The 22,961-nt window shown below is 36.3% G+C and overlaps 1 protein-coding gene across 5 annotated transcripts in view; it reads left to right on the forward strand.

Moving 5' to 3' along the window:
- Positions 1-17,944, forward strand: part of LOC116427594 (octopamine receptor beta-2R) — a 95,402-nt gene extending 77,458 nt beyond the window's left edge. For 4 of the 5 annotated variants that reach the window (XM_031978119.2, XM_031978117.2, XM_076373214.1 and 1 more), the window contains one exon: positions 3,703-17,944. Coding sequence is in view for 3 of the 5 variants with exons in the window: in XM_031978117.2 (XP_031833977.1) it covers positions 3,703-3,793 (91 nt within the window). In the remaining 2 variants the exon portion in view is untranslated. The remainder of the gene's footprint in view (positions 1-3,702) is intronic. The other variant, XR_012999805.1, reaches the window with a different exon arrangement.
- Positions 17,945-22,961: the final 5,017 nt, after the last annotated feature.

Here is a 22,961-nt window from a genome sequence, read left to right on the forward strand (position 1 = left end):
TTAAGTGTCATTGAAAGGATAGGAAATAATATTGAAATTGGATGAGGCAATGTACAGTAATTGAAGATACGTCTTCGTTGTTGATCATGAAAGTGACTAAACTTAAATAACAGTGTCTCACTTTTGTAGACATTTCAGAATTACTTCAATTTAGGTAAATAGTATAATACGATTTATTGAATTTCTTACAAGCAATTTCTTAAAAGCTCCAACGTGAAATTTTCTAATATCAAATATTATAAATTTGTATAACGTTCTTAATTCTCATCGTGTTTTCTATTTATATTTCGACAAATTTCTCTAACATAAAATTCGTTACTGTTCCCGAAGCCGTAATAAAATATTGAACGCGAGCTATAACTTCGCGTCGGTCAGCGCGTGCAACGTGGAAAGTTGTTTCAGAAAATGACTGCCGTTTCCACACATGATTTAATTAATGTGTCCCGATGTACGAGTCGCCTTCCGTTTGATAACACACGCGGCGCTCGCGTGCGACTTTACTCCTCACTGTAGAATTACATGTTACACGCTCCGCGGAATGCATAAAGCTCGGCCAGCAACACGCGCCGATGGCAGAAACGGCGAATTGCGAGCGAACAAAAGTTGTAGAATATAATCAGAACGCACGGAGTAGTTGGAGCGTGACGTCGCGTTTCATATTGCCCCACTGTCAGACTTTTTTATTTCGAAATCGGTTAACGTTAACAGCTTGTTTTCGAGCAACGCTTCAACGAAACGTTGCATACATCTTGCAATGTGCTACCGTCGGAGAAAAATTGAAGCGGAGAACGAGGAACGTGACTTATTTTCCGTTTTCGCAGAGTTGTTTCGTGTGATTTCTTCGAACATTGATTTCACGGAATTATTATCCTATTTTGTACTTAACCTTTAAGCTTTCGACACCTTCAGATTGTAATTACTGGAAAATCATTTTGGAGCTTCGATTTCTGAGCAACAGATTATCTAAAATACACTGCGAATTAAATATAAGTGAATATTTTCCCACCTTTTATTAATACTTTTATTTCTTACCATTTTCGTAAATAACAAATATTGGCTAATATTGAAAAACATCTCATATCTTTGAAATGACAATATTTTCCACCATCACTGGTTACACAACTTCTTCTAAATACGTTGCCCTTTTCAAACATAACCAAAATTAAATATTAATGTTAAGGAAAACATTATTATGACCTTCAAGTAACCTTAAGAAGCATTCCTCCATTATTCCCAAACCTGTCAATTCTTATCGATATGATTTCCTTAGTTTCAGAAATAATAAAAATTAAATATTAACATTAAGGAAAACATTACGATGATCAAACGCGTGGATTCTTATCAGCGTTGATTTCCTTATATTCAAAAATACTAAAAAATAAGTATAAGTAAAAATGAGTAATAACATTTTTATTTTTTACCTTTAATCGTATCCCCAGAAAAATCGAATGATCCAGAATATTTTCAAACGGGACGCAGTCGAAATATTTCCCCGAGCAATCCGGACGCAGTATCTCTGGAACATCCGTTAGAAACTTCGGTTTCCGAGCGTGTATCCGTCGGGTTGGTTGGAATCGCCGTAAAGCCGAGTGATTAGAAGCGTCGTCGCGGGGACATTACTTTTAATTCCGCGGGCGGGAAGTGGGTCGAGCCGAGGAACCGGGCGCCCAACTTTTTCACGCAAATGCGAACGTAACTCAGGGAACGTGTGCGCCCCGCGCTTCTCCCATTTAAAGTGGTTCTCTCGAGAACCCGGGGCGAGGAAAAAACCGGGATTTATAAGACCGAAAAGAGTTTCCCCTCTTTTCTTCGCTTGGCTCGGTTTTAAAAGCTCGATCGCGAAACTTCTCGGCCAGCCATGAAATTCTAATGATTCCCGGGGACTAAGGCGCGATACAATGTCGCGCGGCGGGAGAAACCCTTCCGGCTTCGCGGGAATCTGTATGCAAGTTACGGCCGCTTTCGTTTCGAAACTGATTTTCCACCGAGCTCGGTTCGTCATTGCCACCCACGACTTCAGAACTTCGATTATTAGAGACACGTCGGGGGCTTTTCTTTCACGAGACTTTGTGTCGCGAATTTCATCAGCCGGCCCTCTCTCGCTTCACTTTGAAACTAGGAAGATTGAACTGGCCGCGGAGGAGTCTCCGGTGTCTGGATTAATCTGGAGATGATAGTGCTCGGGCAAAGGAATTTTTGAATAATGGAGCAATCAGCTTTCGCGTTACGAGCATTCGGCTGATTGGTATTTGAACTGGTGTGTTTGGGAATGCAGTTAGGTTGATTTTGTTGGTCTTGGAGGTGAATTTGGTGTAGGCAACTATATTCGAGTGAAACGTTTTGGGAATGAAATAAAAAGCTTCAGGAGTTTTAGTAATTTATGTTTAGACTTTGGTTTTTTATTCGGTTACAATTTCTGAATGGTGATAAACTCTTTTTTCTGCGTTGTTTTTGTATTTCTCTCTGATGGATTGACTGTTCTTCAGTATTTTATTGGTTTTGGAAAGACCATGCATTTAAGGGATACATAAAGGTGATGTAAAATGTATATCCTCTTTCTCTTGAAAAGATTCTCATCTTTGGCCGTAAAGCAGCGATGAAAATAAATTGCGCGGAAGCGTCGAGAATAAATTGCAACACAAACATATTTCTTAAGGAGTTTATATAGGTATGCTCAACGAATTACATTTTACAGTAGAGTCACGTGTCGTAATCTTGCTTAGAAAGCTTCTATTTCTAATACAAATTCCGTTTCAATGTTTACGAAAACTGACGAAATTTCGAAACATATTTCTTGACTAAATGAAAATGTTATATCGGATGTTACGTAGTTATATGGGAAATCTTTCACTTTATTACTAATTTATATCTATAACAATTTATACCCATAGTAAATCACATCAATCGTTTAACAGTTTATCGAATACGTAATCAAATTTAACACACAGTTAACCATGTGGCAAAATTTAATCGTTAGACTGCAGATTTTGAGCAGATATAAATTTTAATGAACTAAATACGAGGAACTGAAAATTAAATCGCAATTGATTCATCCTATCAATGATCTCTAATGAAATGAAGTGAAAAGTGTAAATATGAAATCCGCAGTGCAATCATCGTCGTCCAATAGTATTGAAAAATCAAATTTATACTCTCTCGAAATTAATGTTTAAATATTTCATGATCAACTCAACTGTAGATTGTTCCTTAATATCTTTAATAATCTCAATAAATTTAAAAATACGCTCAAATAATTCATTAAAAAATGCAGAATTTCTATAAAGAATGAAATTAATAATCTCTCACAATTAATGTCCAACCATTTCATGATCAACTTGATTGTAGGTCATTTCTCAATATTTTCAGTAATCCAAATGCACTTAAAAATACGTACAAATAATTCATTAAAAAATACAAAACCCCTCTAGAAAACGAAATTAACCATTTTTCTAAATGAATGTCCAAACATTTCACGATCGACTGGACTGTAGACTATTTCTCAATATTTTTAATCATCCGAATCCAATGAAAAATCGTTGAAAATAATTCGTTAGAAAAACTTAGGCAATCTTCTAAGTCGCGTTTCAACAAAAATTGTCCATGAAACCATATAGAACCACAAACTTTCGAGCCCAAACCACACTTTTGTCAAGCGAAAATGAGCAAGCCTTTATTGTCGCTGGTTTTCCTTTCTGCTTCCAGGTACGACGACCGGACTAAGAGTATATACTCGGAGACGTATGTCAAGCACATCGACCGACGAAGATCGAGCGAGTTCGGTAGCAGTCTCTGAGATGAGACTGGGCAGCGACTTTATACGTTAAACTGCATTCGCAATAAGATACGCGTACCACGTACATACACGCCCACCAATACATCCGTAACCGTCATCCACCAACACACACATGCCACATACATACGGTTGAACGAGTGTCGAGCGAACACGTGAACAGTTCTCGCGCAGTTCGCGATCAGAGATTCTCCGCGTCACGTTGCCAAAAAAACGAACAGGAAAAAAAGAAAGGAAGAAGAGGACGAAAAATGGTGTTTCGAAAAGCCAATGAAAAAAAAGAAAAAAGCGAAAGAGAAATCGCGAAACACGAATCTCAATGAGGCACTCGCGTTCTCGACAATTTCGAAACGGCGCCGCGTATTTCCGGTTTAGAGGATCGCGAGGCTGGCCACTCGAGCGACGGGACGAATGCCGTGTAAAGCCTCGTTCACGCTTGGACACGTTCCCGCCGAAATATCGAGACGATAGGTTTTCTGGGGACCATTGGAAACAACATCGTCCTATGTCCCGTCGATTTCGAGATTTCGAGTGGCGATTCGGCTTAATCCCGCGCGGTGGCCGTTGAAAATGGAATATTTCTCTTCTTAGTGACTATAGGGGATGTTTTGAAATCTGCGATAGAAAATTCTTTGAAAGGAGGAATTACAAATTGGTAAAAATGATTATTTATAAAATGGCAAATTATAGTTTTGTATTACGTGAAAGATAAAGATTAATTTATTCAATCTGTAGATCCGATTTTGTTAATGTCCATAAGACTGCTACAGACTATCAATGCTTCAAATAAATTTATTTAACGATCATTTCAATCGATTTCATTCTACAAACATTTCCAAATAACCATAGTCCACAGTCCACTGCAATGAACTAACGGAATGCAGTTTACACCAGCATCTAAACGGCCAAGCATCAAAGTCACAGACAAGAATATCAAACAATGCGGTTTATAAATAACGAGCGGGAACGTATACATAGAAACCGCGCGAACAAAAATAAGGTTTAAGAAACCGGAAGTACACGGGGCCAGGGAACACAGGAACATTGCCAAACGATCGCGGAGTGGCGCGCACGCCGAACAGGTTACCAAACGTACACGCATGCAACGCATGGATCGCGTCACTATTGCCAAAGAATAATATTATTAAGCGAAGATGCTTTTCGTGACGAGGATCGGGGGATCGATCGATCGGCGAGCAGTGTCGGCAAGGAATCGGTCTCGTTCTGCAACCCGTTTAGTGGAAAGCCGCAATGCCGGCCGCTGGGCCGACAGTGGTTCTCAACCGGCCGCTCCGACGTCTAAAGTCGGTGTCCTCTAAAGATGATGTCCGATTGGGCAGCCACGTTCAATTAGCTCTCGCATACCCAACCATTCGATCGGTCATCATTTTCTTCAGCTTCCTTGCTCCGTTTCAACGCAAACAAACCGGGAATGTCAGGCATCGCTGCGTCGATCGTACAAACGGTCGCGTTTGATTGGCAGCTCTCGAGGGGGCATCGCTGAAGTGGCGGGCTCTCTGAGTCATCGCGGGCAATAAATAAACAGTGGAAGACAGCGAGCCTCGGGGATCTGGTATATATCTGTTATTAACTTCACGGTGAACCCCTTATACGCTGCGAGCCGTTTTGATAGAAATCAGCGAACGCGGATTCTACGCGGATGATGGACGTTTTTTGGGAAACGGCCTGATGGAGTCACGTTCACACGTAGACGTTCCTTTACCGTTTGTTGGTCACCTGACAGCTCGGTGGGAGTTTTTTCTAGCGAAATTTGTGAAAATATTGTTGAGAGCATTTCTTTGTTTATACCAATTCGGATTGCGAAAGAATGGAAATGGAATGAGTAGGCTCTGTTTGCATTCGTTTTCATTGAAGGGGTGGGTCATTTGTTGGTAATAGATTTTAGAAGAATGGTTGATTGACTAGCTTGACTTCGCGTTTTGTTTTTATATGATACTGGTATTTATTAATGAAAGTTGTATATAAGTAGTTGAATTTATTGGAAAACACATCTTTATTATTAGCGCGTGACTCCATCGATATTTTTAGGCGGTTTTTATTGTTCAGATGTTGAGTCTGGTGCACATTGAGTAACTGCGTTCACTCTGGTAAGATTTTAATGGAATAAAGCTGAGATTAAAGTTATAGAAACGCGAGTGTTAAATTGTTGAAAATATCTCAAGAGAATAATATACCCAAAAGTGAAGGAAAATTGTATATTTCCGAAGCACGCCTATGAAAACATTTACAACCAAATTTCCCTGATGAATAAGTGTTCAGATATCAACCAGAAAAATAAAAAATCGATGGACTCTGTTTTTTGTCTGGTGTTTACTAGGAAAATTTCATTGATGCAGGAAAAATATTTTCGTAAACGTTGTTCGGGCACCTGGGAATTTCCATTTTTCAACGTAGGTTTCCTTATACTCCATTATTTTTTACGGCTAGTCATTAATTCTGAATAAACAAACTACAGAATATTGCTTCTTAAATGTTGAGAACAGGAGTGTAAGCAATTCTTTTATTAGATAATAGATCTCCAAGCAGTTTCAAGAACTAATGAAAATTCAATCGGTTGAAGGGTTCTTGAACGTCGCGAATTATGCGCGCTATTATCGTACACGTTTCGAGTCAGTGTGTTTCAAGCTATTGTTCACTGTGTACCGAGCTTAATGTACCATCATTTATTTAATCAAATCTTTTAATAAAACAGAAACTTCGAAATCAATATTTTTCATAGCGATTGCTCTTATCATACGTTTTCGCGTGTCATTAAACAGTATCGTTCAACAAGATTTGGCTCGTTCGATATTCCGAGAAAATTAATTAATTCTTTAGTTCATAGAAAACATTGTGTCAGAAATATTTGAGTGACATGACAGTCGAAACGTTGAATGCACTGTTCTGATTCCCACGATTAGAATCCGCGATTCGTACACGCTGTTTCGTGAATCGTTGTTAATGGTATTTAATTGATGTTGTTTACCGCCGATGGAAAATACTCTACGCAACGCGATACATGACAATGCAGCCATTTTATTTCCGACGATCTGTTGTCTTATCGTCGAGTTTCCTTGTCCGTGCAGATACACGATACCAAAGAGATTGCGCTCAGGATCGTCACTGTTATTGTTGTTGTTTACATAGTTAATGTTATTTATCGTCAGTTCTTGGAACAGTGACCTGTTGGTTCGAATTATTGATTATTGATACGAAGGATGTGGTTATTATGACTCGTGGTGGTTTTTAATTGGTCTTTTTTCTTGTTTTTGTAGGTGTTGGGAGGTTTCTTAATGGAAATATGTGAAGTCAGTTGCAAAAGTCTTACATACACTGGCTGATTATAATGAAACAAATGTTTGGAATGTTTCTTGGATATCAGTTCATTTATTAATTAAAATTACATAGATTACAAAAGAAATTACGACACTTCTTTCATTTTCTTCTATGAGATAAATATATTGCAACACAAAATTGTAAAATCACGGCAAAGGTAAAAATCATTATTTTTTCTGAATGTGTTTTATTTTAATTAAATAAAGGAGTCAATATTTATAAAGTGTCAGAAATTTTTTTGTTGCATGTGTTTTAGCAGGTATATCTATTCACAATTTTGTAACCGACTGTAACTTTTGTTTCTGAATGTCCGTCCCAATAATAATTATTATATAATAATGTCAAGGTAGAATTGAATTAACGTCTTTCGTTTTCATAAAATGCACTGCATAATAGATTTAATTCTGAAAAAGAAGATACTTAACCTTCTTCAATATAAATGAATTAATACAATTCAAAATAAATAAATCTAATCTAATTTATTGTTATAATTTTCTTACGTATCTTAAGTTCTATATCAATTTGTGTTCCTGAAATAAATATAAACATACATTTCGAAAAATTAACAACAGACACATCGTGTTACACTACAAATAAATTCCCACCACTTGCAATATTATTAATGGACAAAAATTTTAGTCAGAAATCAAATTGTAAATATTTTTCAACAGAGTGTCTGAATAGAATTGACAGAGTGATCTTCAAATCTGAAGAATATTCATTCTGGCTGAACACCCCTATCGTTATTCTAATTTTTGTTTCTTAGTAAATCGGCTCACTACATTATTGCAATCATTACAAGTTATTTAACGGTCATATGCTAACGGTATTAGCAATTCGAAGTTTTCCAATAAACAAACACTCAAGTTTCTTCCATATTTTTCCAAGTGAAACGGATAAAACGAATATACCCTTAACTCCCTAACCTACAAATAACTATCAATCGACGTGAACAACTATCAACGACTATTCTCTGTGTCGATAGAAATCAAAAGCCTGTCACTGAAAAATTCCTGTGTAAACTTTCTTCAAGCTAACTGTACACAGCTGTCGCTGAAACTAGAAAGATCATTTTCAAAGAAATAACACGAGAATGCCAGGAAACCAATGTAATTAAAGTTTCGTCAAAGATCGGTCATACGTCAGGCGGACAGCCCGCTCCGTTGTAATTTATTTATTAAATGTATGCGTACTTTAGTTGTTAATTAACTATAATTCGCTGCGCGAAGGATCTATTGTTCATATTTTATATCTTTAACCGTGTAATCGTCGTTCGTTGAGTTCGTTTTTATCAAGTCTGAGAATTTTATTTATGACACCGTGGTTTTTGTTTTTCTTTTACCCTTGTTTTCTCTTTGTTTCCTTTTTTATAAACATGTATACACACACACACACACACACACACACACGCACACGTAAATACATATATCTATATATGCGATTCACCGTTTCTCTGTGATAGAATGTATTAAAAAAAGAAGAAAAAGAAAGAAAAGATTAATTCACGACAATGTAAATAATTTGTATATAATGTCGCCCCTCGTTGCGAGGCGTCCAGCTGCAATAATTGAAAGTTAATACATGCGTTTCTTCCGTGATCGACCTATTAGCTCGTAAAAGATGAACATGATGATGAGAGGATGAGAGAAAGAAAGAGAGAGAGAGAGAGAGAGAGAGAGAGAGAGAGAGAGAGAAAGACAGAAGAAATGTAGTCGGCGTATTAACAATCAAAATGCGTAACGATCGTAGAATAAATAAGCGAGAAATGACAATGCGTGAAACAATGATTCTGTAGCGCGTTTCGATGATTCGGCGCGTGATCCTGCAACACGGTGTTACACCGACGTAACATCTCGTTCCTCTTGCGTACGTTAATTGTTGTCCGAAGCACGAATATTCTTTTTAAATGTACATACCATCGAACTGTGTTTTTATTTCTATCGAAAAGCTCAATCGGGACGAGCGCGTGATGAATATGGAATTTTGCTGAAATTTCATTGGCGTAACGAACATCCTGAAACTAAGGAAAAAAATTCGAATTATCGTTTGTTTCATTATTATTGATTTTTATCAGATTTTTGTGTTCCCTCCGTGTAATTGTTCATCGACGATTTCTTTGTAATTGAATTGTTAGGTGTACCGTGTCAATGAGTTGTTACCGTGTAGATTTTGTGACGTTTTAACAAAAATTTGGGGAATTCTGCACTGTGTTCTGGATTCATACAATTTGCAATACTTTGTCTAGCTTTTTATACTAATTGCAGAGTTATAAGAATGGCTGGTAAAAGGTATAATATTTTTCTAGGGAATTTTAAATTATAAATATCGATATCTCTCATTGTAATTGAATATTCGCGATGAACTATATTTTAAATATAAATTATGTTTCATAATACATTATTTGGTTTATGTTGATATGGTTATATTTTCTATGTTTCATTTTAAAACATGGGGAATCTTATTAATTTTTCGACGAATTTTGTTCTTGGTTTTGGGGTGGAACACGTTCCCAAAAATTTGGCAGTAGTTGTTGCGGTTGTACCTTGTTAATTATTCCAGAGTGAAATGTATGAAATTTCATCTCTCTTCATTAATCAAATTTACAGCATTGAAATAAAATGGAATAAAATAAAATGAAATGAAATGGAATGAAATGAAATGAAATGAAATGAAATGAAATGAAATGAAATGAAATGAAATCACATGAAGGACATATAAAAAGGAATGCACAAATACTACAAAGCGCACTGAAGGTGTTTATGCGATATTTTCAGCTCAATCAACTTTATAAGTATTTTGTATTGTTTGTAATAGTTTTAATTGTAAACTTTCAATAATCGTAATGTAATTATTTTTATTGTAAATTGGTCTCCTCTGATCGATCAAAATTCTTCATCGTTCACCCAGGTTTCATTTCCTCCACTTTCTTTTGTACATCGAGCGTACGAATTAAATGCTTTTCAGTTACGTTGCATACTTATGTTTCAGTTCGCAGGAGAGAAAAAAACAAATTATACCGTCACACATTCCGAAGGATTTTCTGTCTCGTTCTCGCTTCGTTTCTTTGTATGAATTTCCAGAAAATAAAATTTTGATTATTATTCAGTAACAACAACCGGTGACCCCACACTTGTTTTCATTAGTAGTTATTCTCTTTTGTTTATAAGCAAAGCACTTAAAAAAGATCAAAACACAGCTTAAGACTCGATTAAAAATTGTTCACCTGTTGATCATTAACTTTGCTATTAAAAATTACATTACAAACGACATACAACAGTAATACCCAGAAAAATATTCTTTATCTTTTGTTAACGTTTATTCAATGGATTCCGTTGTCAGTTTCACTCAGCAATCAAAAGTAGTCGTAATTCCTATAGTTATTACAAATTCAGAATATTTCAGAGCTCGTTCAGCTCTTTAAAGAAAAAATCGAGACGTTTCACTGTCTAAAGGTATTACCGGAAGTGGATGATAAATCAAATGCTTTTTAATCGCGGCACCGTAACGCAGCCACGTGTGCGAGCGGATCGAGCGATCAGATTCACTGGCCAGGATCGTAAATGAACCGATCGCGAGTGTTTTACGAGCTTTTTACGGTCTTCCATTTATGCCGGTCACTGCAGCGAATACTTACTGCCGCGGCAGCCCATTTCTCGCCATCATTGATCCACCTGCGAATGAGAAATTTTCATTCAAACCGCGTCATAAAATATTTTTGAATACCGATGGAGAAATAAATAAAATGCGCATCGTATAGAATAATGTCTCGCCAATACTTTATCAGACACACAGAAATAAATCAAACGCACATTTTTCATTCTCAACAAATGTACAATGACGCAACAGACGAATATTATAAATTTCATTCATTCGCAGGATAGGATAATTCCAGGTGAAATGGCCCGATTTTATTTAGATTACCGGACATCGATAGCTTCAATCGGTTTCAATTGGTATACTGAATCTTTCACAGATGCCTACTTGACACTAGAACTATCGAGCATTTATCGAGGTTTATAATCCTTATAAACATTGTGACGGTACATTTATTTTCGATTTTTTCGGATATTCGTTATATTTTAATGAAACTATTTGTTCTCAAGTCATTTTGAATATTGAATACTTTTAAAATATCAATAACTGCAAAATGGGGAAACTAAAACTCCTCATATTGACGAGTACAGTAATCCCAGCATTAACTATTCTTCGTATATACAATTTACTTTCCTAAATATACTTTATTAGGTATTCATGATATTCGTGATGTAGTAGTTGTTTCAACAAAATTGGGCTATTTCTCCCCGATTTACTCCAACGATAACAATAGAATAATTCCAGATGATATAGTTTCGCGGATGAGATGGCCCGATCACATTAAAACTGTGGAATGGCTTTAATTTTTCAAGCGGTACACTGGAAATTGTACAAAGACCTGTTTAACTATCCTTCTTACATAGGTATATTCACTTCCATAAATATATTTCAATTTTACTAGCTGTCAATAATATTCATGAAATTCTTTTATTCATAATGTTCATAATATTCATTAATTATTTCGAAAAATCTGAGCCATCTCTCTCCAACGCACCCTACACGATAATTTCGACAAAACTTCGATAGTAAATAGATGTTACGATGATATTCGACACGAAAAAACCGCGCACGGATTGCCACGAGCGCCGCGCGCATTTAGATCGAGCATTTTTACCGTGTCGAAACTTGCTGAGCGATACAATCAAAAGTTACGAGTACGTAGGAGCAGTATTATAACCGTAAACCGTGTTTAAACGCGAGCTCGTAGTTCAGTGTTCAGAGAGTTTCCCGCGGAAAGTTTCCGGATGAAGGTGTCGGGAGAATGTCAACGGAACTTTCTTTCTTTCCTATTAATAAGACGATAACTTGAAGATAAGCCCGGGAACGAGACCACTTCAGCAGTACGTCTAACCTGACGCACGCTTTGCCGGCGTTCCCATCTATTTAGATGATATTTTTTTAGCGCAGTTCTTTTACCGAAGTTCCTACTGATGACGCACACGTCGGGAACAAGTTAGTGTTTTCATTGTACATAACGAGATCAGTTCGTACGTGTTTTGATAATCAAAAGGTAGAATCTTTCACGTAGCCCTCTGCATCCTTGTGTAACCTAAAACTGCCAAACTTCGACATGATAATAGATTCTTCCATTAATAGAGTATTTAATATAACAGAGGACAGAGTGAATTATGTTTGTCTGTATTTGAAAATGATGCAAGAATCTGTTACTTTCTGCTCTTCTTCCGTAATCAATATATTTCTTTTAATTGCGTGAAATCTATACGATCCATATTATCTGTCGGAAAAACGAGACCCAGTTTTATTAACGAATAAACATATTATTTTGTTAAGATTTAGTGTAAATTATGTGTGAAGAATATTTAAAGTATTCGAGTTCACATAGACTTCATATTATTCATTCATCTTCTCATATTTTTATGTTGTTACATTAAGTTTTTCATTTATGTAACTTTCCTTTTCGTTACTAATTATTTCGTTCATTACAATTATTACGATTATTACATCATTCAGTTTTCTTATGTGTCAAACGATTATCTAAATAGGTAATAATACTAATCATCGTTAATGAAAAGACCTAATCTCGGATTTTCTACATATAATGTACATCTCTCGCTGTAAATATATCAAATATTAGAGAATGATGTAAAAAGATGAAGAAACGTGGATCGAGAACTTCTAACGAACACCAAGTCGCGACTCGATTGCGGTGATCGCGCGCGGTTGGCAATTAACCGGATCGATGAGCGCGACAGGCCCCCAATACGGATAGTTATCTTGGCTAATTAAAGCCATCAGGTTTGATCTAGAGGACGACGCGGCAACAGGCTGGCGCGGGCGAAATTCAAGGCTCGGGAACTGAGTTAAAACCGTGTAAAATACACCTCTGAGAAGCTGACCGACTATCTACGAACTGAAACTGCACGGGGACAACAATCGTTCATTCATTTTGCTTGACTGAGTATTTGTAGCAGTAGTATCATCTCATTAAGTGACGATGTTACTTTTATTATTGTCTAAATTAAGTGATAAAGACCGCGACAGAAATAAAATGCGACAAAGCAAGATGTAACGATAGATTTGAACATACGTGAGTTGTTGCAAAAGTTTTGGGAATGTACGAGAAAAGTCACAAATAAGTTTGAACTAAAGGTCTGATTGTTTCTCAAAATATTCTGCTTCAACATTAATACATTTTCTATTGTGGCATGTTAATATTTTCTAAACTTACAAAAATAACTTACAACTGAACGGTAGCGGCAGAAATTGCGGATTCTTGAAACGTTTGCACGACCTATACACATACGTATGTAATTACGTTACCGTAAGATTCTACATTCGTGGTTTTCTTATGGTTACGAGATTTTTCGTAATTATCCGAATATCTCGTGGATATGGCAGTCCTACTGACAGTAGAACTTCGTATCGCGTTATAAACATATTACAAAAAATATAGTTTGTTACACAAAATTTGAATAAACTACATATACACCTATTAATTCTTATTTCGTAAAAAGTTGTTCGTATTAATTTTTAGTTCGTGAGAAAATGTTTCGTTTCAATTGACAAATCTGAGTGTCTACATTTCGATGAAATTTTCGACTTAAATTTTATCTGTATTCTAACCTTGATCTATCAAACATATACCACAATATTTATCTAAGTAATTAATGCTCAGATAATCGAGGTTCTACTGTATTAGAAGCAATGTGCAGTTTTAGCTTCTAGGTCGTTGGAAAACTTCTCGGAAGTGTATATTACTTCACACTTCTTTTCCTCGGGAACGTAACCAGTAGATTGCGCGAAATGCGAATTAAATATCTTGATAGAGTGAATTAACGGAGGCGTGAATCAATTTCGTTGTCCACGGCCTTTTCTTGTTCGGGTGTTTTTGTAGCTGTACCAAGAAACCGGATGTATGATTCGCGACGCGAGAACGCGGAGGTTGCAGCGGAGGCGAAGTATCTAGCAAAATGGCGGACAATTCCGAGGTTTTATTTTGTGCCATTTTGTCGAAGTACCTTCCTTTTGATTATTAGAAATAACCTGGCCAAACTGTTATCGTATTGTTCATTTTCTGTATTAGAAGGTATTAATGTGGTAGAAATTAGGGGAAAGATTTATTTTTAGAGGGATATTTCATTGCGAAGTGAAAATAGAGTGTTGGGGCGGCGTATATACGTGTATCGATGAGAGAGGTACAAAACGCTAGCGTGACAATTTACCATGCAAGGTTTGATAGTCGACGATGATAGAAATTGTCCTGTTATTGGAAGTACTTACGAAGATAAGGGAAATTTATGAAAATTAATTGTTCGCGTGATGGAAGTGTTTATATAAAAGGGAATACTACGTTTATTAGTACTGCGAGTGTTAGGAAATGTGAAAGAAGAATTGAAATGAAGGAAACACGTAATTTATATTTGACTTTGCGATAATTTTATGAACATTATATAGACTATTTATGTGATTTAAGAATGTTCACTTGGCAGACATTTGAAGATTTTTATTGAAGAGTTTCTAGTCTTGTGATTGTTTCAATCAATAAAATTTTAAATACCTTTTCATTAAGATTTTCCAGTCAGATTTCATAGGAAATTTTATTATAATCACTTCGGAACGCAAGATATACCTCTCTTGAAAGAGAGCTATGCCGAATCAGAATCGATTCATTTTAATGTTCGACACGAAATAATTGTAGTGGCCTACTTCTGTCATCGGCGAAGATCAAACGAAATATGGAATGTATTTTAATAACGGAAATGGAACTACTTCTAATCCCTTGACTTGAACGATTCTCGATTCTTCCGAACGCTTATCCGGAACCGAATATTATTTACCAACCACACAATAAAATTAACAACAAAATTCTTTCTTTATGAAATTACTTTAGAAAATCACTTATTCATAAAGACTTTCATTCAAAAATCAGCAGAATCACAGGAAAGAACGTATTGCGTCAACCCATAAATAATGCGGTGTTTCAAATTTCTCTTATTTTTAAAAAATACAACGATCACAAAACTGTTTTCAATCAAAACCATGTTTTCCTTCATTATCTATAAAATGTCCCTCTCTCTCTATATATATACACACCTTATAATTACTTCGAAAAATGTTTTGTTTATCTTTACTTTTAAAGATAAAGGAAATATAAAGAACCTCGTTATTTACGGGACGACCCAATATATCATCCATTAAGAAACAAAACAATGAATCTTGCATTTCGAATGTGTATTTAAAATCGAATTGAGAAAAATCACATGGAAACTTTTTACCCACTTTTTAATCTACTTTCGAATATCCAGAGCCGAAACGGATGGAAAGGGGAGCGCGAATAAAAACGATGAGAACAGCGAGGCTGCCTCGATCCCCTGCAAGCTCGTCGATAATCGATTCCTTCGCCCGTTCGCGCTGAGTCACCGTGATTCAGGACGATTAGCAAGCAATAATACGATAATGTGTGTGATAACTAAGTAAGCTGTCTCGGATCCATACGAGATTATCGTTCGTAATCGTTTATTTGTAACGCTAAGGGCGAACGGTGAACAGAGAGGCGCGCGGACATTTCGTAACGGATGAAACGCGCGTGTCGCGTATCCCGCGGGGAAATCGAGGTTCACCGTGGACGAACGAGACTGTTTCCTCGTGACGACGGGAGGAAAATCTCGAAGACTAACGTACTTTCTAGCGTAGGTAATTTAAATGTGCCGCAATAATATAATTATACGGGAGGCGATGCCTCGAAACGATACGGCGTTCAGATGCTCGTGATCGAGTCGCACACCGAGAAGAATAAATTCCACGGAGCGAGGTTCCGACGAAGCGAAAGATGTTCTAAAGGATTTGAAAAGGAAAATTAACGCTGAACGTACCGTGACTGATCGAATAGCCGGTTTTCAGGTTTCTTTGAAAATTCCGAATTTTCTTCCATTTAACTCTGTATCGATTCTTAATTCCTGTCTTCTCAATTTTTGTCTTTCCTTTTTTTTGTTTTTATTTATTTTTTTTTGGTAAGACCAAGTTAATATCAATTCTTATATTGTCTAATTAATCAGGTTTTCACTTTTTGTCTTTCCTTTTGCTTCAGTTTTTACTAAACTTTATTATTTTTCTTTTCTCTTTTATTAAAACTAACTTTATATCAATTCTTATATTGTCGGATCAATCAGTTTTTTAATTTTTATTTCTCCTTCTGCTTCTGTTTCTTAATCTATTTTTTTTGTTTTATTAAGGACTACTTTATATCAGTTTTTATATTGTACAAGTAATCAGTTTTTTAATTTTTGTCTCTCCATTTGATTCTGTTTTTACTAAGACAAATTTATCACCTAATTCGTTTGTCTTTATTATATAACCAATTATTTGACTGGTTACGGTAGCAATAAATATACATGAAGTGTTGGTACGTTTAGTGTTAATATACCAAATTGTGTCAACCGTTAATTAATATACATTTGCATCGAGTCGGTGTTTAATACAATTCGATCGATTTAATATATTCATGAATACCCGCAGAATATGCTTTAGGAGTTAAATTTGTTACGTCGAGTTTTATAACGTTAATAGAACCATCAGTCTGTTACGAAATGTTTTTTACCACGTTTGAACGTTATTCGGCCTGTTCAATTTGCGGAATAGCGACGAATCGATTCATTGTTTAATAAATTGCGCGAAGGAAATTATTGCTCGTATAATTACGTCGATATTCGATGGAAAACGCGAGAAACCAGATGAATAATCGCGCAATTGTTCGACTTGCTTCGCGCAAGCAAATTATTCTTCTCGATGTGTAATATACTGAGCCATGGCGCGCGCTGGTGCATTCACTCGCAAAAATTGCAAGCACAGAGACCTGGTGAATAATTTAATATTTAACAATTAATATACAACAGTCTCACGGTTTACCGGGGATCGACTTAATTAAAAATGTTTGCACTGGAAAGCTGTAGAATTTTTCTTGCGAATGTTTACTTATAGTACAATTATTATTCGACATAACTGCATCAAAAGGCGTCGTATTTTCTAAAAACAAATCATATTTATCATTGAGTTTAAATATTTTTTAATTCTCTTTCTTTTGGCTCATTGTATTGTATTATAATTATCGAAAATATATATTACAAGACTGAACAATATTCAGTTTAAATAATAACATTCACATTGCATATACTTTTCTCTTACGAAAATAGTATTAACATAATATTGATAAAAATTTTATTTTACGACTGAATTGATAGGTATGCATTTTTGGTTGCACGAGAAGAAGCAATGAAATCTGTGTCTTGCAATTTCGCCGGCGAAGGACGAGTGACTGATCACTTCGCGTGATTGTTAGCGAAACAGGAGTGGTACCTTGAGGAACCGTGCGCAACAGACATAATAGACAATCAAAATGCGTGTCGCGAGTCGATCCGCGACGCGCGATCGTAATTCAGCGGAATTTCGCCTGCATCGTTGTTCGGTTCCCGTTGAGCGCGCGTCGAATGATAACGATAATAACGGCACACTGTAATTATAAACGATAACACAGTAAAACGTTGTAAACGGTCGATGCATGTAACGCAATAACGTGAGGATTAGTCGAGGTGCGCGGGGCCGAAGATCATGTATGTCCTTGTAAATAGTAAGTGTATAAAAATTGTCATTGTATAGCGATCACCGGTATTGTAGCATGGATATGCGATTGTATTTTAAATGTCCACCATTTCTTTTTGTTATGACTCATTTAACGATGATCAGTCGAAATAAAGATTGTTTTTTCGATGATTGCCTACTCTTTCTCTCCTAGTCACTCACCCACAAAATATATAAAAGTAAGGGTATTCTCGATTTGAAGGGAATTCACGTATAAATTAAGAAACAAAGTCATTGTACTTTATTCGATCATTTCATAAATAATGCGGTCTTTTCTCATGTCTCGGTTATTTTTAAAAATGAGATAAATAAAAGTTCTTCATTTCTAATCGTGATGTATAGGTAATTTGTAAATATTGAAGGAGAATGTATCGTAGATTAAACATAGTTTTGCTTATCTTAATTTCTTTAAATGAAATGATTGATCAAATAGTTATACAAAGTTTAATATCAAATATCAAATTTTAGAATTCTGTTATACGAAACCAGGTGACGACTGATAATCGCTTCTCAAATACAAAGAATTAAGGAACAAAAGTTACAACATTAAAAAGTAAAATAAAATATAGTAACAACATTAGACATCAAACTTTACAATCTTCTACGAATTTTTCTTATCTTAGTTTATTATAATAACATGAATTCTCCAATAATTATACAAAGTTTAACATTAAATATGAAATTTCATATTCCTGATACAGTAAACCAAGACTGACAATCATCTCCCAAATACAAAGAATAAAATAACAAAGCTTTATTCGATATCTCACAAATGAACACATTAACACGTTGAATGCCATGGGGGTTGCCGGTGACGCCGAACCAAATTGAATTACTACAGTTCACTCAATTAAACGACAATTATTTGAAAACATTTATATATTATAAACAATGCTACCTGATGTGGCGATGTTCAGCTAGATGAACATGTAATAATAATAACGCAATTAAATCAATTGATTCAATAGTATATTTTTTCAATTTTGTGTATTTTGTTCTATAAAATCGTGCGGCATTCAATGTGTCAAACCAAGTTCAATATTAATCCTTAAACTTCATACTGCTCCTACATCGAACCAACTGCAAAGGGTAAATCTTCATTCACCATAGAACCAGCCATTACGAGCTATTTTCAACCAGCATCCTCGTTGAACAACTTCACCCTCCATTATTATATACAAAGTGGACAAGCCTTCTGCCATTGTTTCGTATATAGTACCAGTTGTCTTAATTATCCTCTGTCCATCTTCCATCCAGCCTCTCCGGAGACAGATTCCTTACATACGGCGTTTAATGAAATTCCTAAATTCAACGGGCAAAACGGCGGCGGAGTCCCGGCTTGGCCGTTGCGCATTGCAGCAACCCCACTACGAGCGGCGGGATTGCATGTATCTAATGCAGCAGCTGGCGTGCATTGCAGTTACAATTCTACGAAGCCTGCCTCTTTGATTGTGACGCGCGACGCTGACGGTTAATTGCCGGACTAATTCTTGTCTTTGTCATGTCGTCAGGGTGGATCAAACTCTATCCCTTCCACCAGTGAAAGCCGAAAACCTTACCGGCACTTTGTATATACTTATTCCTATTGTGATAAGTCAAGTAACAAGTTACTGCAAAAGAAAGGTAAGCAAGTTAGGGGATGAATTTTCTTTAGGAGGAAACAAGCAAGAGGAGGAACAAATATTGGAAAACTGATTAATTGGATAACATAAGAATTGGTATAAAGTTAGGCATAGTAAAAGGAAACAAAAAATTAAGTCTTAGTAAACACAGAAACGAAAGGAGAAATCATCATTGAAAAGCTGATTAACACCAGATTTACGGGACGAGTCAATCTGACACATATTGAATTTTATAAGCATTATTTGGTAAATATTTGGGTCGATTTTTATTAACGCAGTTATGCAAATATGTATTCTAATTTTCTACTCTTAAACGTCTAATTTCTAAGATCTGAACGAACGGATAACAGTTTTTCTAAGAACAATATAACAAACTGTACAGTAAATGTCAGTAAATCTAGCGTTAATCGAAGAATATAAGAATTGAAAGACGAAGAAGAACGAAAAGATAAGTCTTAGTGGAAACAGAAACAAACGAAAAGACAAACATTGAAAGCTAATTAATCAGACAAAATGGGAATTGATGTAAAGTTAAACAAACGAAAGGAAATACAGAATTTTTAACCAAATCGTAAAACCAGTATTCGACCGGTTTACGGTACGGTTAGTGTTAATTACAGGTGGGGAACGATACTCCGGTGAACGTATGAATCACTCGAAGAACAAACGTCCCGGCAGGGAATATCGATACTCGGACGAGAAGTGTCGACATCTCACGGGTGCTTGTTAACCGCTTTAATGGGGAGCGTCTATAGACGTTCAGTGAATTGGGGAGAGCATTTATATACCCGCTTCAAAAAAAGATTTTTCTCTTCTTGGTTAGGTGTGATTTCAATATCTACTGATTGTGATTGAGATAATTGTTTATACAAGATAATTGAACTGGCTGTCCCTGTTTTACTATCACTATGAATGTCCATTGCAAGTGGAAACAATGAAGAATAGTCAGAAACATTAACATCAGTATCCGAAAGCATTTGTGTTCGATTAATTTGTAAGGTTAACCACTTCTGGCCTAAAATTTTGTAATAATTATACTTATTCTACAGTCACAAGTCAGTTATTAAGTCGTGATTAAGGAAATAATTGTATAATTTTGTTACTTCAGGGGATTCTTCATTTTCAATAGTCACAAATGAAACATTGTACGTTGTTACCATTAAATCTTTCCATTAATAGATATCAGTCTAATATATTTTCTTCGAAGACTGACGGTATACCTATATAACACGAATGAAACGTATCTCCTCCACAATTCGTTCCACGAAAATAGCGGTGGCTTGTCGGAGAGTGATCATGAATATGCATGTAACTATAGATGGGTTACTGTAAAACAAACAATGGATTTCTCGTAATTTCTGTTCTCCATTTGTCAGAGAAGATTCATGCAATTAGTGCAGCTAAGAATTTCTTAACAAAGACGAAAACGTTGTACCGGGAGACGGACATGGGAATTTGCATTTTCATCGTTGCCCAAGAGTGTAGAGTAAATGTGGCTGAACGCTGAGATGGTTAATAAACTTGTTAAAGGGGACATCTGCGGGCCAGATGGCGGATAAATTGAGTATCTTACGTGAATAATTTGCAACTAATGTGGTAATACGAGACTCGTGGTCCTCGGCGGAGAATGATTAAATCATTCGTCCCTTTAACGTTGTAACTATGTCAGAGTCCGTTTCAAAGGGTTACTCATCGATTACCAGGAAACTTTGGAACCTCTGACACGAGTACAACCCAAGATATTATTTAAGAAATATTAATAATCGAAGAAAATAATGAAATTTCATTAATCATATTTTATACAAGTAGAAGCATCGAATAATGGTCAGACCGCTTATCACACTAAATACATAGAAAGAGAAAAATATTACATTCTAATATTCTAAATTGGTTTTCCCACACAATATCAATAATCACTACAACACTCAAACATCATGAACTTCATCCCATACCTTCAGACCTCACAAAAGCCTCGATTCTCACAAACAACTTCAAATACAAAACATACCAAACACTTCCATTCACAGTTCCATTACAAAACCGAAACGAAGTTAGCCCCTTGCCCTATGGTTCCTTCCCCAATTCCGCTGAACAGAGATACCTAATTGTTCATAATTCATCGTGAAAAAATTAATACAATCAATTAATTGTAATAATAGATTAATAATAGAAAAATAATATTCAATTCAGACTCGGAAGAATTAAATGACATTTACATTTGTCAAATCATACTCTTCATCATCACCAGTCTGGCACGATATTCTAGAGCAAGGGGTTCGATCAAATCCCCATCCCGAAATCCACGAAACCCATCCACTACCCTACAAACTACAATTTTACCCCTTCGAAATTACGAAAATCCTCCCAAACAAGCCGTAAAGCAATAAAGTTCACACTAATGACATCGCCGAGGCAAATCTCGCTCCTGGAAATCCCCCGAAAAAAGGGAAGAACGCCACGCGATTGTGAGTACAACTTAATACATCCAGGCTCCCGTAATTCCAGTGCGAGGATAAAAAAATCCGGCCGGTCCGTGTACGCCGCGGCTCGTCACAAAGGAAATTAGGTTCATCCACGCAGCGACGAACAAGCGAGTTGATGGTTTCTCATCAGACCACTTGAATCTTAATCGTATTGAGCGTTACAGCTAACAGGATTGCATTCCGCGAAAACTCCATATATCGAGAGGGTGGGGAGCGTGTAATTATACCGGTATTATCAGCTAGCTGTTGCGACAGACAGGTAAAGAGGTAACCTGCCCTCTTCTTCTCTCACCCACAACCAGCCCCTCCCTACGCGCCGGCTTAACAACATTTCCTCGTTACTCCGTATTTGCTTTCCCCATCAAACTCTCCGGCCGCAATCTAATTTAGTTTTCATTCGTAGACGTAACAGCGCCAGTGACTAATAACGCCTGGATTCCGCAGCCTCGCTAAATCTCACAGCTCTCTCGCTCACTCCCCCCACCCCATTGTTATAATTGAACGCATTTTATTACTTGCTTAAGTACAAAGCTTGCTAAACGTTGCGGTCGCGACCCAGAAATACGTCGATTTACCGTCGCGACGAGGGAAACGTTCCGATTCAAAGCCTCTTCCCCCTGCCGCGGACTGCGATGAATTCGGCTACTTAGAGTCGAGAGTGTTCGGGTTGTTATGTAGCATTGCGGGGAGCTGGAATTTGTAATTGATGGATCGCGGGATTAGGTTCTGCTTGTTTGCGGATTCGCGAAGTATTTCGGGAGTTTCGCGAAGTTTGCGTTTTGATGGATTTTGTATTGCTTATGCATTACAGGAAGTATATAGTTCTAATAAATGGGCGTTGGTAGAAAATATTTGTTGTCTCATAGGTATATGCTTATGTCATGCAAAAATGTAATATTGTACTAATATTAACTATTTATTTATTTTTTTTTATATTTCTTCTTATTTATTCTATTCTATTTTATTCTATTTTACTTTCTATGGCGAAGGTCCGGGAATAGAATTACTTAACTACTCACCTATGTATTTATTTATTTACTT

This window comes from Nomia melanderi, chromosome 1, assembly GCF_051020985.1.
Source record: "Nomia melanderi isolate GNS246 chromosome 1, iyNomMela1, whole genome shotgun sequence".
Lineage (NCBI taxonomy): Eukaryota > Metazoa > Arthropoda > Insecta > Hymenoptera > Halictidae > Nomia > Nomia melanderi.